This window comes from Brachyhypopomus gauderio, chromosome 1, assembly GCF_052324685.1.
Source record: "Brachyhypopomus gauderio isolate BG-103 chromosome 1, BGAUD_0.2, whole genome shotgun sequence".
NCBI lineage: Eukaryota > Metazoa > Chordata > Actinopteri > Gymnotiformes > Hypopomidae > Brachyhypopomus > Brachyhypopomus gauderio.
In genome coordinates, this window is record NC_135211.1 from 53,955,709 (window position 1) to 53,971,544 (window position 15,836).

The 15,836-nt window shown below is 38.8% G+C and overlaps 1 protein-coding gene across 2 annotated transcripts; it reads right to left on the reverse strand.

Moving 5' to 3' along the window:
• Positions 1-8,396: 8,396 nt before the first annotated feature.
• On the reverse strand, positions 8,397-11,679 carry LOC143525805 (uncharacterized). Of its 2 annotated transcripts, none has more exons than XM_077020152.1 (7): positions 11,565-11,679; positions 11,187-11,241; positions 10,390-10,578; positions 9,953-10,119; positions 9,722-9,783; positions 9,469-9,617; positions 8,397-9,346 (listed from the first exon to the last, which is right to left on the reverse strand). In XM_077020152.1, exons 2-7 carry the CDS (start codon positions 11,224-11,226, stop codon positions 9,243-9,245), a joined length of 711 nt encoding a protein of 236 aa, XP_076876267.1. In that variant the 5' UTR covers positions 11,227-11,241; positions 11,565-11,679; the 3' UTR covers positions 8,397-9,242. The 2 variants fall into 2 exon arrangements, with proteins under 2 accessions (XP_076876267.1, XP_076876257.1); XM_077020142.1 differs by having other exon boundaries at positions 8,397-9,355; positions 11,565-11,670.
• Between the last annotated feature and the right edge of the window lie 4,157 nt (positions 11,680-15,836).

The following is a 15,836-nucleotide window of genomic DNA, read 5'->3' on the forward strand; positions in this document are numbered from 1 at the left end:
AGGATGCTCCCAAGTCTATGTTACCTTCTGGTTCTGCCTTTTTTAGCTAGGCTGTAATAATTAAATTTAATGCCGGAGTTGATTTTCCCTGTTTTATCTTCTCCATATGGCTGCCTGCCTACTCAAGGAACACTGAGATGAGGAGAGACGAGCCTTTCCAGAGATCCATCCTGGGCCGGCCACCTCCAGTCTAACCATATACAGTGGGTTGCAAAAGTATTCATACCCCTTGAACTTTTCCATATTTTGTCAAATTTGTGAAAATTATACATGAATCAAAACATTTTTTACAAATAAAAAACTAATAAGTGCGACGTGCAAAAGTATTCAGCCCCATTTTCCCTGAGTGCAACCAATTGCATTCAGAAGTTGCCTGATGACTGCTAATGACTCAAAAGGGTCCACCTGTGTGTAATCTAATCTCAGTACAAATACAGCTGCTCCGTGATGGCCTCAGATGTTGGTTAAGAGAATATTGGGGAGCAAACAGCATCATGAAGTCCAAAGAACACACCAGACAGGTTAGGAATATGGTTTTGGTGAAGTTTAAAGCAGGCTTAGGTTATAAAAAGATTTCCCAAGCTTTGAACATCTCACGGAGCACTGTTCAATCCATCATCCGGAAATGGAAAGAGTATGGCACCACAGTAAACCTGCCAAGACAAGGCCGTCCACCTAAACTTACAGGCCGAACAAGGAGATCACTGATCAGAGAGGCAGCCAAGAGGCCCATGGTGACTCTGGATGAAATGCAGAGAGCCACAGCTCAGGTGGGGGAAACTGTCCACAGGACAACAATTAGTCGTGCACTACACAAATGTGGTCTTTATGGAAGAGTGGCAAGGCGAAAGCCATTGTTAAAAGAAAACCATAAGAAGTCCCGTTTGCAGTTTGCCAGAAGCCATGTTGAGGACACAGCAAACATGTGGAAGAAGGTGCTTTGGTCAGACGAGACCAAAATTGAACTTTTTGGCCACAATGCAAAACGCTATGTGTGGCGGAGAAATAACACTGCACATCACTCTGAAAACACCATCCCCACTGTCAAATATGGTGGTGGCAGCATCATGCTCTGGGGGTGCTTCTCTTCAGCAGGGACCGGGAAGTTGGTCAAAGTTGATGGGAAGATGGATGGAGCCAAATACAGGGCAATCTTGGAAGAAAACCTGTTGGAGTCAGCAAAAGATTTGAGACTGGGGCGGAGGTTCACCTTCCAGCAGGACAACGACCCTAAACATAAAGCCAGAGCTACAATGGAGTGGTTTAAAAAAAGAATATTCATGTGTTAGAATGGCCCAGTCAAAGTCCAGACCTAAACCCAATTGAGAATTTGTGGCAAGATCTCAAAACTGCTGTTCACAAACGCTCTCCATCCAATCTGACTGAGCTTGAGCTGTTTTGCAAGGAGGAATGGGCAAGAATTTCAGTCACTAGATGTGCAAAGCTGGTGGAGACATACCCTAAAAGACTTGCAGCTGTAATTGCAGCAAAAGGTGGCTCCACAAAGTATTGACTCAGGGGGGCTGAATAATTTTGCACATCGCACTTTTCAGTTTTTTATTTGTAAAAAAAATGTTGATTCATGTATAATTTTCCTTCCACTTCACAATTGTATACTACTTTGTGTTGGTCTTTCACATTAAATTCCAGTGAAATATATTTATGTTTGTGGTTGTAATGTGACAAAATATGGAAAAGTTCAAGGGGTATGAATAGTTTTGCAACCCACTGTATAATGGAGAATTAACCTACTGCCCTGACTAACCAGTGTGGATGAAGGATAAACCCACTATCCTGGGCCCTCTCACCGCCCTGAATTCTCCTGTGCTATGACTAACACTACCAACCATCAAGATGTTTAGGACTGAACAGGAATTACATAAAGAACTCATATATAACATTACCAACCATTAAGACGTTTGGGACTGAACAAGAATTACATAAAGAATCATGTTTATAAATGCACACCAACATGGACTTTATTTATCCCTCACATCCTTTCCATTTTTTTCTGTCTCTCTTTAAATTGTTGTCATGGTGACCGGCGTCGGCCAGAGGATTCCCCCCCTGAGTCTTGGTTCTTCTCAAGGTTTTTTCCTCATGCCCTTAGGGATTTTTTCCTCACCATTGGCTTGCACACTGGGGGCTTGGTCTCAGACACTTGTAAAGCTGCTTTGTGACAACTTTCAATTAATTGATTGATTGATTGATTGATTGATGATTATTGTGTTATTTATATGTTACTCCGTACACGTCCGTACAAAAAAAAAAAACAAAATCGGATGTTCATGCGTTGGCATTAGGTTTACTTCACCTGTGTCCCCAGTGTGTTTAACTGCTGTCAGTATGGAAATTGCTTGTGAATGAATGAATGAATGAATGTTCAATTTATATAGCGCCTTTCTGAATACCCAAGGCGCTTTACAATTTAACACAGGTTCTTAACACACACATATCTTGTGGATGTGGGGGGGGGGGGGGGGGGGGGGGGGGGGGGGGATTCCAGGTCCCACAATTGGCAATTCCATTTGAAGATGCAGTGAAAGGGAAAAGCAGGAGTAGGCAGGCTTGGCTCAGGTCAAATAACGTGTGGCCTAGGTATATAAGACAGGTGGAGACCTGCGTTAGGGGATTTGTAGCATAGGCTGCACAAAGGTTGCATGTGCTGATCAGACCACACACTACATTTATGACATTTTGGAAGACACCCTTATCCAGAGCGACTTACATTTTTATCTCATTTTTATACAAGTGAGCAATTGAGAGTTAAGGGCCTTGCTCGGGGCACTTCAGTCATGGCCTCAGGTCTGGGAACCGAACCCACGACCCTCCGGTCACAAGACCAGTTCCTTAACCCAGGGTTTTTCAAACTATGGGTCTTTTTGTATTTTTTAGTGACCCTTTTTTTGTGAAAAAAAAGGGTCGCTAAAAAGTAAATGTTAATATATTTAATAATATTAAAAGGCGTTAATACTTGGCGATCGATCGCGATATACTTAAACACACCCCCACCCCCCCGTCAACAACTTGCGCTCGCCACCCCCCCAAATGTGGACAAAATGTGGGTCACTAGAAAAAAAGTTTGAAAAACACTGCCCTAACCACCAGGCCATGACTGCTTACACTAGTTGTGTGACCACACACTAGTAGTCCATTTTTTCTAATAAACTAGAAAAAATGCAACATAAAGGTGGTCTGCGGATGCTGTGACGTCGTGTAAATTATAGATTTGGATTTAATCGTTACATGGCGCAGCCATTAATGGTGCTTCTGAGAGGTTACAAGTTGTGTCTGCCAGTGGTGTAGTGCTTAAAGAGGTGCAGCTTGGTTCCAAAGGGAGCTTGAAGGGGCACAAGGCCAGGACGCCGGACCTCACTGGTCGAACAAGGGCGCCTATCTGATGACCAGAGGTGGGCATTCCAGGTTCAGAAAATAAAACTCCTTTCCAGGACTTTACTCAAGATTGCTGGATTTTCTAATTAGTGCCAGTCAGGTAAGATTAGTGGAATCAACACAATCCAGGAAGCCTGGGCAAAATCTTGAGGAGGATTTTTACTTTCTGAACCTGGAATGTCCACCTCTGCTGATGACCCACGAGAAGAGCGAGTGATGTGGTCGTCGTAGCTGAAATGAAGAAAGGTAGCAGGCTCCAATGTGAAGCTCTAATGAGGCTGTGATGGCATAGGATATTTTACATCTTATCCTGTGTATATGGACAATTAGCAGGGTTGATTGCAGTTGCTGGAGATCTCACTTGAAGCAAAATAACACATCATCCCAAGTCCTTACTGTAGCTATCAGTAAACTCCAGAGTTGACTTTAAGGTTTTATTGCTGGTCTACTTAACAGTGTAGGATCAGCATATCTATCCAACATGCTTCAGCATTATGAGCTGAGTAGAACCTCAGATCATTAGGGACTTTTCTGCTAATCATGCCTATGGTCGGGAGGAATCGGAACTAACAACATCCTCATTTGGTCAGGGTTTTGGTCTCAGGTTAAACACACTTCCCTCATATCCTCTAGCCAATCACAGCTCTATTTTAACTTTTAAGCATTACATAGTGTTTGTAACTTTTTATTTTCATTTTTTGGCAAAGACCTTCCTGAGGTGATAGATCTTGGGATGGGATAAATTATCAAGTAATAAGCTAATGTGAAGCACTTTGAATTGCCGCTGTGTATGAAAAGAGCTGTGGAAATAAACTTGCCGTGCCGTGCCTTGCCTTGCAGGCAGGCCCAGCATGCCTAGGGTGCCTTGTGTATCACGTCCTGCCAGTGGCAGCATTGCTGACTGACAGTTCTTGCACACGGTGCTGTGAAATCAGCTGACCATTCTGCCACAAAACAACAAAAAATTTAATTTGGTTTCAATACTCTTTATCAACAATGACACAAAAGAACATGAAGTACAAAAACTAGGTTTGCCTACTATCTTTATCGGCTTTTGGCAGGAGGACTACATCCAAAGTCCCAGGCATGTGAGTCAAGGGAACTGGCCCCAGTAATAGCTGCAGTGGGAGAGGAAGTTATTATTATCATTATTTTGTTATTGGTCCAAAGTTCTGCAGCATGCAGAATCCTACAGTTCCTCTAGCAGGTCATTTGCAGGGTGGGATAGGAGCTTTTTGCGCAAAAGGTGACCGTATCCAGTATTGCTGTGCCGGTACATGTTTGAGAAAGGCATGTCGCTGTCACTGTCCGGAGGGGATATCCATTATCACCTTTGTGGGAGGTAAGGAGTTTGGAAGATACAAAAGACACACAATGTGATTTAAGCATATAAGGGAACCATACACAGTTATGACTCAGCATCTGCTGGAGAGTGCTAATTCAGTAAAATGCACCAAAAGGGCGTAAGGAAACAGAAATAAGACAATCGAGGTAGCCGACAACCTGCTCTCTCTAATGTGGCCCATTCATATAGTCTTCCAACTGCACGTAGTAATTGCAAGCCTCTTATATTCATTTCTGTCAATCTTTCAACAATATGAAGGAATAATAACCTTTTACTGCCCAGGGGTGGGACTAACACTCCTTGTGGAACTGCCTATTATATAATCTAGTAATCCCCAGACTCATGGTCCTCCCTAGGTAAGGCCCTTATTCCCGCCCTGACTTCATCATAAGAAATCTGCACCCATACGTTTTGCCCACGTTGCAAAAAGCATCTATGTAAGTAAATTTGACATTGCAATGTTTCAGAAACATCACACAAATACACAAGCAGCAGTATGTTCTGCTACCAGCCAAACTCATTTACTACAGTAGGTGGAAAGTAGGTTTGTCCACATTCTGCTCTGCAAATGTCAATGTCAAATATTTATTGTTGCACAATACATGTTAAAGTCTGTAGATGTGTTTTATGCATATTTCATCAATGGAATGACGTTCTTATGTTGGGTGTTCTCGTTTGGAGTCACCACAGCAGATCATCTGATTGTGTTGTGGCTTGACAGCACTGTGCATCACCAGTGCTAGACACAGTCACTGATAACTTGACTGATGGGCCTCAAACCATCTGATAATCGGGAAGTCTGATGATCCCCAGAGGCACGTAAGCAATTACACATATACATAAGCAAAACAAGCATTTACTTTGCCATAACAATGTGCTTGTACCATAGCCTTTTCCCAAAATGGCTTGACCATAGTGTCCAAGACATTCATATGTTAAAACGTGTCTGATCTTTCTTGTTACGCAGGGGCCATGGTGCAGCCAGATTAATGATAACCATCATCATAAACGTCATCACATTCCTTTGGTGTTACAAGCCAGTAAGTTAGATTGTTAATCTAAACTAACAGCAGAAACATCCTTGTAATTCACCTATATACCTGCTTAATAAATTGCATAATTATTGAGAGAACAGTCATAGGCATATAAAAATATGCACGTAATTGTTTGAGAACGTTCATCCCTCGCGAATCAACAAGGTGGGTTTATATTGTTGTTGTTAGTGCTGTCCAGCGATACCACTAACTTCACTATATAGCTAGCCATCTAATGTGCTCAGATACATGTGCTGAGAGTCTTATTGTGCTGGATGAGTGTAATAAAAAAACAATATAACTAGTTAAACTGGATATGTTCTCTATAAGCGACTCAATGAACCTGGTTTGCAAACAATTGAAGCAGTGGCATGTGTCTTACATAACGTAAGCCTTTTAGAGCTATTTAGTAAGTTGCTGAGTAACACTGTGAAGTGACCACTACTGTCATGTTTAAATAAATATTTCTTTATTTTGTTTTAGCCTAATATGCTATGCATTAGTGTATTACATGTGCTTTAGGCAAAATGAATATTTGGGACCTGCTCACTTACATTTACAAATATGTCTAATGTATACATCAGGACAGTGTTAATATATAATAATCCATTTTATTTATACCGCACTTTACATTTGGGGATGAATCTCAAAGCACAACACTGCAAGTCAAAAAAAAAAAAAAAACATGCATAATTAAAAATATGAAATTGCCTATAAAAATATGAAAAGGGGAGAAAGGTAGCACCTTAAGGTGCCTTTTTGAATAAAAAATGTCTTAAGGGGCTTTTTGAAACAGTCCACAGTCTGTGGTGCCCTTAGGTCTTCTGGTAGGGATTTCCAGATGTGTAGTGCAGCTGGATTTTGGTCCTTGGGGGGGGGGGGGTGTTGGAGGAATGGAGGGAGATCTTGTGGACTGTAGAGTGATAGAACTCTACAAAATACAACAGGTATTTGCTGAAAGCATTGCTTTACAGACTAAAATCCTTCATTATTATTAGGTAGAAACATTTATTTATTTTTTGTTAGTCTTTTGTACTCTTATCCAGAAAAAACATTAAAACCCTTGAAGCCAAATTATGATGGGGACAAGATTCCCTTTAATACCGGTGGAGAGATGTAATTCACACCCTTTGAGAGCTGCACAATGGCAGAAATTTGAGCAAGATATGGGACAAAGACTGGTGTTGAGTACCAGTTGTTGGTGAAAAGGCTTGGCGAAACTGCATGGGAGGCATGTTCTGGCTGACACGCTGCCAAAACAGAGGCAGTAGTAACTATGCACACACGCTCACACCCCTGCCAGCAAATTCTCACAACACACCTCCTACACGGATCACCGATCCACTTCCCCTGAGTCTCATCACCCCTCCCAATCTGCACCCGACACCATCTACTCCAGGACATTGACTCCCCCAGGAAACACCGTTCAATGTTCCACATTAGCCTGCTTCTCAGACTATCACTTACTCCATTGAACTACCATTCAAGTGAGATCTGTATAGTTAGCTTGCTTGTTTTGCCACGTTTATGCTTTCGTTTCTTTTGTTCGCTTCTTAATAAACTAGCTTGTGTTCAGCATTGTGTCTGGTTCTTCTGCCTCTACCACCATGTCAAAATGAATTAAAGCAAGTCCAAAATATGGGCCAATGTGAATTAATTACAGAGTGCATAACGTCTACAATTTAGCAGACATATGCACAATTAGGCCAAAAAACAGTGCTGGGTCAAATTTAAATGAGTCTTTTAATATTTACCCAATGTATAGTTGTATGTATGTGTGTGTAATAGCAAAAATAAGTAGCTACATTTGCAGTGAAGTAGCTATACAAGGACCTTCTGGACAGAGGTCATCTATCAGCATGTGCTTCTAGAAGGTGAAGCCAGTTTATATTCCAAACAGTAAATGTTGAAATTGTAAACATTCATCCCATAATTTTAGAGTGCAGATCAGTTCTTTTTCTTTAGGTTTCCTAATTGGCTGACAGCCAGACATCAGCTGTACTTGGCACTGGCTGCACTTTGCTGATTACTGGAAGCTCTTGTCTCACATCAGATGTTTCCAAGGAATCTGTTTCCAAAAAATCTGGTTATACCATCTATCAACTAAAGCATACACCAACTACAAATGGGTCCTCTCATCTAACATATTAGCTTCGTCAGCACCATTAGCTATAATGGCTGTGCCAGTTGTCTTAACCACAAATTCATCGGTCGCTGTTTGTCCACTAAATCTTTTCCAGGAGCGCAGAGCTCAGTTCTGGGATGCGACATTCTTATTTGAGCAAATACATACACAACTGGTGAAAAAAAACAATGTCATCTTTCCATTCATGGTATCCATCAAATTCTAGTGTTTGTTGAAGTCCAATACATGCACACTTCAGTCTACTCAGTGAGGTACTGATGAGGTGACCTGAAGCAAATCTGATTTAACAACAACATCAAAGACTGGTGGAGATCAAGCCAAGACACATAAAAGCTGTGATTGAAAATCTTGGTTACTCCACCAAATATTGATTTCAGAACTCTTCCTGAATTAAGATATTAGCATTGAATAGTTTAAAAATGAATACAGTTGTTTTCTTATCATTATTCAAGGAATAAAATGTTTTATAAACAAATGGTTTAAATTACAATATTTTTATTTAGAGCTTGTGAGAGATATGGCAGATAATTGAATAAAACTGCAAATTTTACTCAAAACGCATACATAAATAGATAAAGCAGAGAAATTTATCTGTTTATAGCTGTCTTTTTAATTTCTTCAGAGCTGTAAATATCAATATAATCAAATGCAATAACACTTTTTGACTCCTAAATCTGAGGGACTTTGATTTTAGAAGCCCTCCCCATATACACAGAGCATGTAATGCTCACTTCAGAGACAGCAAAATGCGTTACATGGCAGACTTTTGCCAGCTTAAGTCTTGCCAGCTACCACACCTGTTGGAACAGGTGTGAATATACAGGCAATGTAAATAACCTTACAGACAGATAATGTGTTAAGATTTGTGTTGTAAATATACAGATGTCAAAAGCAGGTCGCAACCAGGCTGAGTTAAAAAAGTAAGTTCTTCAACAATTTCATGCTTTTTTAATCTTAATGAAAGTGATCCTTGGAATTAGTATTATTCAAGTGTGGACAAATTTTCAGACAGGCCCTGAACAACAGGACACTATCCTCATTAAATCTCCGGTTTCAGTTATACAAAGGATCACGAGAATATTTATATTAGCATGTTTTATATAAGAAAGAATGGCATCTGTTTGTAGTATAATAAATTCTTGAATCAATATACTAAATCCGAGCTTAAAATAACCCCCCCTTAATTGTTATTTATAGTTAATATTATTTATACATGGACAATATACATTGTTTAAACTGCATTTTTTTTTACCTCAATTGGGAATCAAAATAGATTGAATTCATGTTATTGTACATAGTGTGTGTGCTCTGGTCAGGACTGTGGTTAGAAGTGCAGTACAGCTGAAAGCAGAAGTGATGCGAGAGACGTCCACAGCAGAAGAAAAGAGCTGGCCAAGAACGGAGCCACGGAGTTGCCTGTAGTTGCTGCTGTAGAGACTATATACATGAAAACATTTTAAAATTAATGTAGAACTGAACAGTGATTAGGAAGCAAAATATATGCTTATCAAAGAATAATAAAATCAAATGTCTTGTGACTTTGTACTGACCAGAAAGCGCGGTGACACTGATGGTGCTGCCGTTAACATTAAAGGTCAAGTTGACAAGTGCAGCCTTCAAGGTGTCTGCCAGCTGTGTTGTATTAGGCATGGTGCCATTGGTGAAATCAAGTTGTGAAGTGACTATTATGGAGCCTTTCCTGGAAGTGCACAAACATGTCACAGCACATTAAAATGACAGTCATTCAAAATATAGAATTATTTCTAAATGTAGAATTATTTGGAACTCTTTGTGGTCACTCACGAAAATTTCTGAATTAGCATGTGCAAGAAGTTGCTGTATTTGCTTCTGTAAACTGGTTCAAGCTGGAAAAAAAGGTAATCATGAAATAAAGACATTACAGTGAGCACAGTGAGCAGTGAGCTCTCTCTCTTTGTGTGTGTGTGTGTGTGTGTGTGTGTGTGTGTGTGTGTGTGTGTGTGTGTGTGTGTGTATTTTGACAAGAAATTACAAATAGCATAATGACTGAATTACCTGACCAGTGATATTTTTAGCTCGTGTTTTGAAATCATCGGAGCTGCTATTGGACAGACTATCGGTAAAGTTGTCATTGATCGTGAAGTTTAAAGTGAAGGATGCTACAACTGTAGCAGTTGTGGTAACACTGACTGTAGTTACAGTCACATTTGAAGATGCAGTCGCTGGGGTAATAAAGAACAAATATAAGATGACAATATCATTTTAAATAAAAGTACACCTATCAGGCCTGTCAATATTTCAGTGTAGACCTACACAGCATATTCAATAAGGCTTGTAAACTGTGATTGTAAACTGTTTTAAAGTTTATTGCATTAAATAATATTGCATTAAAATATGAATTTTAAAAACTGATTCCAGGATTTCAATGATGGTTATCAATGGTTCAATGATTACGTAAGTGAGATGCATCAGCATTTTTAGTATCTACTCACTATTAGAACTGGTGGAGTTGCCCGCGCTTGTGGAGTTGCCTGTACTTGTAGAGTTGCCTGTATTTGTAGAGTTGGGTGCGCTTGTGGAGTTGCCTGTGTTTGTAGAGTTGCCTGTGTTTGAAGAGTTGCTGGAGCTGATGGTGGTAGAATTGGACTGAGATGCAACTGGTGTTATATAAGCTATTATACCTAAGGACAAGGAAGAATCATCATCATCATCATCATCATCTGGCTTCTTCATGTTTAATTTACTTCTCACTGGGTCTTGGTAATGTAACTACTGCCAGAGCAAATTATTTTAAAGAGATCTAACTGTGTAATAAAATAAAGTAATAAAAACTAACTGTGTAATAAGTTAATAAGATCTAACTGTGTAATAAAATAAAGCAATAAAAGCAATTTTGAGTTTGATTATCTGTAAGCAACCACTTTCACTTGGTCATGGTCTTATGTTGGTAGTTAACTTTCTGTTAAGAAAGTGAAAACAGAATGACAGCTAGCATGGAAAAAGCACGGGCATATCGAAATGACACGAAATGAAGATTAGCAAAAAAATCATGAGAATATCCCATGAGAAATGAAAAGTATTAAGTGAATTTCTAATATATTAATCAGTAGTGTAGTTCAAATAACATCCTCTGGGAGGTTCCTACTGGGTGGGTGCTACTCATCGGTAGAGGCCATTCAGTCTTAGTAGTGAACTATTCACATCTTGTTGTAGGAACCGAAATTAAAATCAGATTCTCCCAACAAATGAAACAGCAGTGTGAGTACGGGGGAGCTGTAGGAAGCCTTACCCATCAGGCACAGAACTGACAGTACAAACTTCCAGTCCATTTTACCGTCTCTAATCTAAAACAAACATTAATTACACATATATGCAGATAATTATTAGGATTATAAATAGAAAACAATTATTACACTTTATCAGAAGAAAAAAAAGTAACTTTTAAATAACTTTAAAATAACCAATCTTAGTCATAGTGTATTTTTTCTTACTCAAGTAAGGCAGATTACACAATACTTTCAGAACATAATAATGTGAGTAAAAACCTTTTCATTATTTTTTCTACAAGTAAAGCCTCTACACACCTTACACAACTTACTCTGAAAATTCAGACTGACACTGACCATTCTACACAGTGTATTTAAGAGAAAGCCACACTGTTACTCACCTGTATTCCCAGGTAACAGTGTTTTGAGAGATGAGAGATGTTACTGTTCTCAGTCCACCAACAATGTACAAATGCAAGGAGAGATCACGCACATTAGCTTTTACACAGAGGAACTCATCCTGCCACTCCCATGATGTAAGGGGAACACATGGTCCAATGAGAACTCAGATGGTGGTGTTGGCCTGACAAACTTGAAAAACAGCATGGCTGTGTTGGTTTTGTTGTCTGATACCTGTTGGCTTTCGCTCATCAGGTTATATGAGTGTGCTTGGTGTTTTAACATTAGATAGTATCAAGAATCATTACAATCATAGTTCATGCTGTTGACTTCTGGGTCCCTTCAGTAAATGTCAAAAACATAAAGAAACAAAAATGTTTATCTTTAATGTTAAAATATAGCTTTTTCTCCTAATCAAACTGTAGTGGCATTTTAAAAAGCTGGCATCAGGCCTTAAAATAATATAAACATTTCCCCCCACAAAACCAAAATCAGAAAGACAATAATAATAATACAATTTTAATCATTCCATTTTGTCGGCCTTGCTATTCCTAATGTGAAAGTAAAGAAAAGAAAACCTCAGACATTTGATTGTATCTTATACAGGACTGTGGAGTTCCGGAACTCCACTGTGTTGCCATGGTAAGATCCTACTAACTCAATGTTAGTTCCATTCATACTCAAACAAATCTACCGTAAATGGCCTATTATTCAGGTGGAGGGGGGGGGGGGGTGCTTCCTTATACTTCTTCCTCATAGTTCAAAGCTCTATTGGCACTCACTGCAAGAAAGGGACTTTTAACGTACTACAAGTGGTCAATGGTAGTAAAATAAAAAATATATATGTAAAAAAAATTAATGGCAAAATGAATAGAAAAGGTTCATTACTTGTGTTTTTTGTATCTGAAAATGTCCCATTGATCTGGAACTACAGAAGACCTACACTGCAGTTATTCCATGTAACTTTCAGAATTTTCTTCAGAAACATAATCTGAAATGATTTTGGAGAGTTTCATTTCATCACTACATGTTATGTCTTCATTCTAATCATAACAGCAGACTCATGCCCAAAGTTTTCAAATGAATACAAGCTAGAAAGTCGGGTGCATGCAAAATGGTTGTTGTGAGTTTTTTTTTTTTGCCCTACTTATCCTATGAGGACTATATCCATGAGAGGGTCGAAGCCCTGACCTTATGACATAATGTCAAAGTAATAGGCCAGCAATAAAGAACAGAAAAACCAGAAGGTTCATGTGTCTTTACTCTTTAAATTTTATCTGATGGGCTTCATCATTTAGATATGAATACCTGTATATATTAGTTTGTATCCTTCTAAAAGTAAACACGATGATAGCAAATAACTATAATGTCCAGAAGGGAAAGGCTTTGTTATCCTTTATTTCTACAAAAAATCTATAAACTATTGATTCTGAAACCTACTAATAAACGCTGATGTGAATTCTGAATAGCTTTGCAGAATCCATTGTTTCTCTATTTATTATACTGTGTACAAATTTTGTAGTAGGCCACCTAAAATAACTGCATCAACCACATATTTACATGTCTCAATACTTTCTAGGTTACTTCTAAATTTATCATCAGTGATTTAGTACACCTGAATCTAAATAATTAATGTCCCAAGCAGCTCTTGTGCATTTCTTAAGCAACTGCATCTTGAACCCTCCAACACCACCATATTATTACCATAACTGATTACCAAATTATTATATGCCATACAACATTATTCCATATAAGATTACCATATCATTTCTAACACAGCTTTGTTCCAAAGATTTTGGAAAAATAAAAATGTTGTTGTTAGTCATTGTCTAACAACTTTGCCCATACCTTGCTTGCAGAAGTGTCAATTCCAGGTTCAGAAAGTAAAAGTCCTCACCAGGATTTTGCTCAAGCTTGCTAGATTTTCTAATTAGTGCAATGGGTAAAATTTGTGGAATCAACACAATCCAGGAAGACTGAGCAAAGTCCTGGTGAGGACTTTTACTTTCTGAACCTGGAATTGACACCTCTGCTTGCTTGTATTCCTTTCTTATTTCTAGAAGCATCTCAGTACAGAATCTGTGGTTCCTACAGTGATCAATAGCCATGCCAATGGATATTTTGACATTTTTTTAATACAATTAAATATTTACCTGTATAGTAGATGGGAACAACATAACAACATTTATTGATTTATTAATCTATTACAGACATTGATAAAACCTTGATGTTAATGAATAAATAGTTTGTCAATACTTAAATTTTGTGAAACTACAATGTTATGCAATGTTTATAAACGTGAGCAACAGTATATATTTTTTTTTAAGTTGCTTCTTGTATGAGGAAATCATCACCTTATCAGCTGTAGCAGTTAAGCAAGTCTTAAGGAAGTCGGTTGTGGCATGGTCACGGGATCCAAAGGAACAAGGTACTGGTACTTAACCAAAACATACCAAATGTGTAATGAATATGAAAAGGTTGATGGGAACCTTCTTCTCTTGGTTTGTGGATTTGATTCTTTATTTAGTGCAGATTTACCACCCATGACATTACTCTTGACTGACTTTACAAAATGGCTGAATTAAGTGGAAACGTCCTTGTCCGATTTCAGTGCCACTTGACACACTCCTATGAATTTGTTAATGCAAATAGGGATTTTTATGGGATGTTTTCATGGTTTTACAGTCCTTACTGTCCTCCTAATTGTCCATGCTAATCCTCGGGCATGTTGTCCACAAGCGTAATGCTAGAGTACATTTTGATTTCTGATAACATACAGTGATACGTATCAGCTCATCCATATTCAGCTATGCAAAACAGAAAAAGTTTTGATTACCCAAAACATCCTTCTAAAACAGAAGTTCTGAAGTGCAACACTAAACCTGGAGAAAAGAAGGTCTCCTGTTTTGTTTGCTGGTTCCCCTGTATGTTCTTTACATGTCTTTTAGCTTGTTCAGAATGTGACAGCCTTTAACAGGACAAAGTCAGAAAATAATGCTCTGGGTTTATTCAGTTGCTGCGTGTTAAGTTACGTTTTAAATGACAGGCCTTGTTGCTGATATCTGAAGCCCTTAATTGTCTACTTTAACTTACATGTTTGCTTGGTAATATAGCCCAGCTCCACCATTTTGTTTAGCTTAGGCAGGCCTATTGTTAATTGCAGAGATCACAAACAACTCAGCTGGTGGATATATATTTTTTTATGACTATCTCCCAGACATCTGAACAGTGTTCCAAAAAGCATTACCAGAGCTTAACTTAGAGTTCAACACCCCTGTCAACCTAGAATTTGAACTAACAAATGTCAAAATATCCACCTAAACAATATCTAAACAGAAACCCATGAGAAATAAAGAGTGTATGAACTGGCAAAATAAATATTCAGGGCATCAGAAGGGTTATAGTGTCTAATGTAAACCTGTCTGGATTCTCAGAACCTGCAGATGAAAGGTGTTTCCAACAGGTTTTCTGGCAGGATGGTGCTCTTGTATGCAATGAGAAGTATGTGGGTCTTTGCCACACAGAACTCTTTGGAACAAGGCCACATAAACTAACCCCAACGCTAGATTTTGGTTTCTCCAGACCAGAGTACCTCTGCCAAAATGTTTGCCGACTCCAGTTTGACTTTTAGCAAACTACAACACACACACACACACACACACACACACACACACACACACACACACACACACACATACAAAAACAAAGCCCAGCTTTGTTTAGAGTCCAGGAAATAGTTTCTCTCCAGCTTCATCAGTCTTTTTGTCATTTCCATAATTATAAATTCTGCTGACTTCATGGCCTTGATGGAAGTTCTTATCTAAACAGAGTTGTGGCTGTGTCATACTCGTTGCATTTTTGTATTTAATAGAGCTTGGTGTAATGCTAATATTTAATGATTTTTTAAGAACCACGGTAGTCATATGGTAGTCATGGTAGCTGCCCCGACTCTTCCCTTGGGCTTGTGTGTGTGTGCATGTCTTATCTGTTTTCATGTTAGCATCTGGTCTATCATCTTGTTAGCGTCATGTGCTACGTGTTTTTAGTGTCACCTGTATATCGTTAGCGTCTGTGTGTCTAAGTACATTTGTTTGTGTTTTACCTTAATTGTCCCAGAGTATGCGTATGTGCTCTAAGAGGAAGTACTATGGCATCCTACCTCTTTCCTTGAGTTTAGCATTATAGAACCAAACTCCTTGGTTTTGATGATGTTAGTGTAGCTATGCCCTCAAACTATGGTATCTTGATGGACAAGAAGTTTTTTAATCGAAATC

What these genes read in the sequence shown, in the direction of transcription:
- LOC143525805 (XM_077020142.1), bottom strand. Translation starts at nt 11,226, where the DNA reads ATGGACTGGAAGTTTGTACTGTCAGTTCTGTGCCTGATGG. An exon ending in GTCAGTTCTGTGCCTGATGG is followed by an intron (nt 10,579 to 11,186) that starts GTAAGGCTTCCT and finishes CCTTGTCCTTAG; the next exon opens with GTATAATAGCTTATATAACA. An exon ending in CAGTGTCACCGCGCTTTCTG is followed by an intron (nt 9,356 to 9,468) that starts GTCAGTACAAAG and finishes TCATGTATATAG; the next exon opens with TCTCTACAGCAGCAACTACA.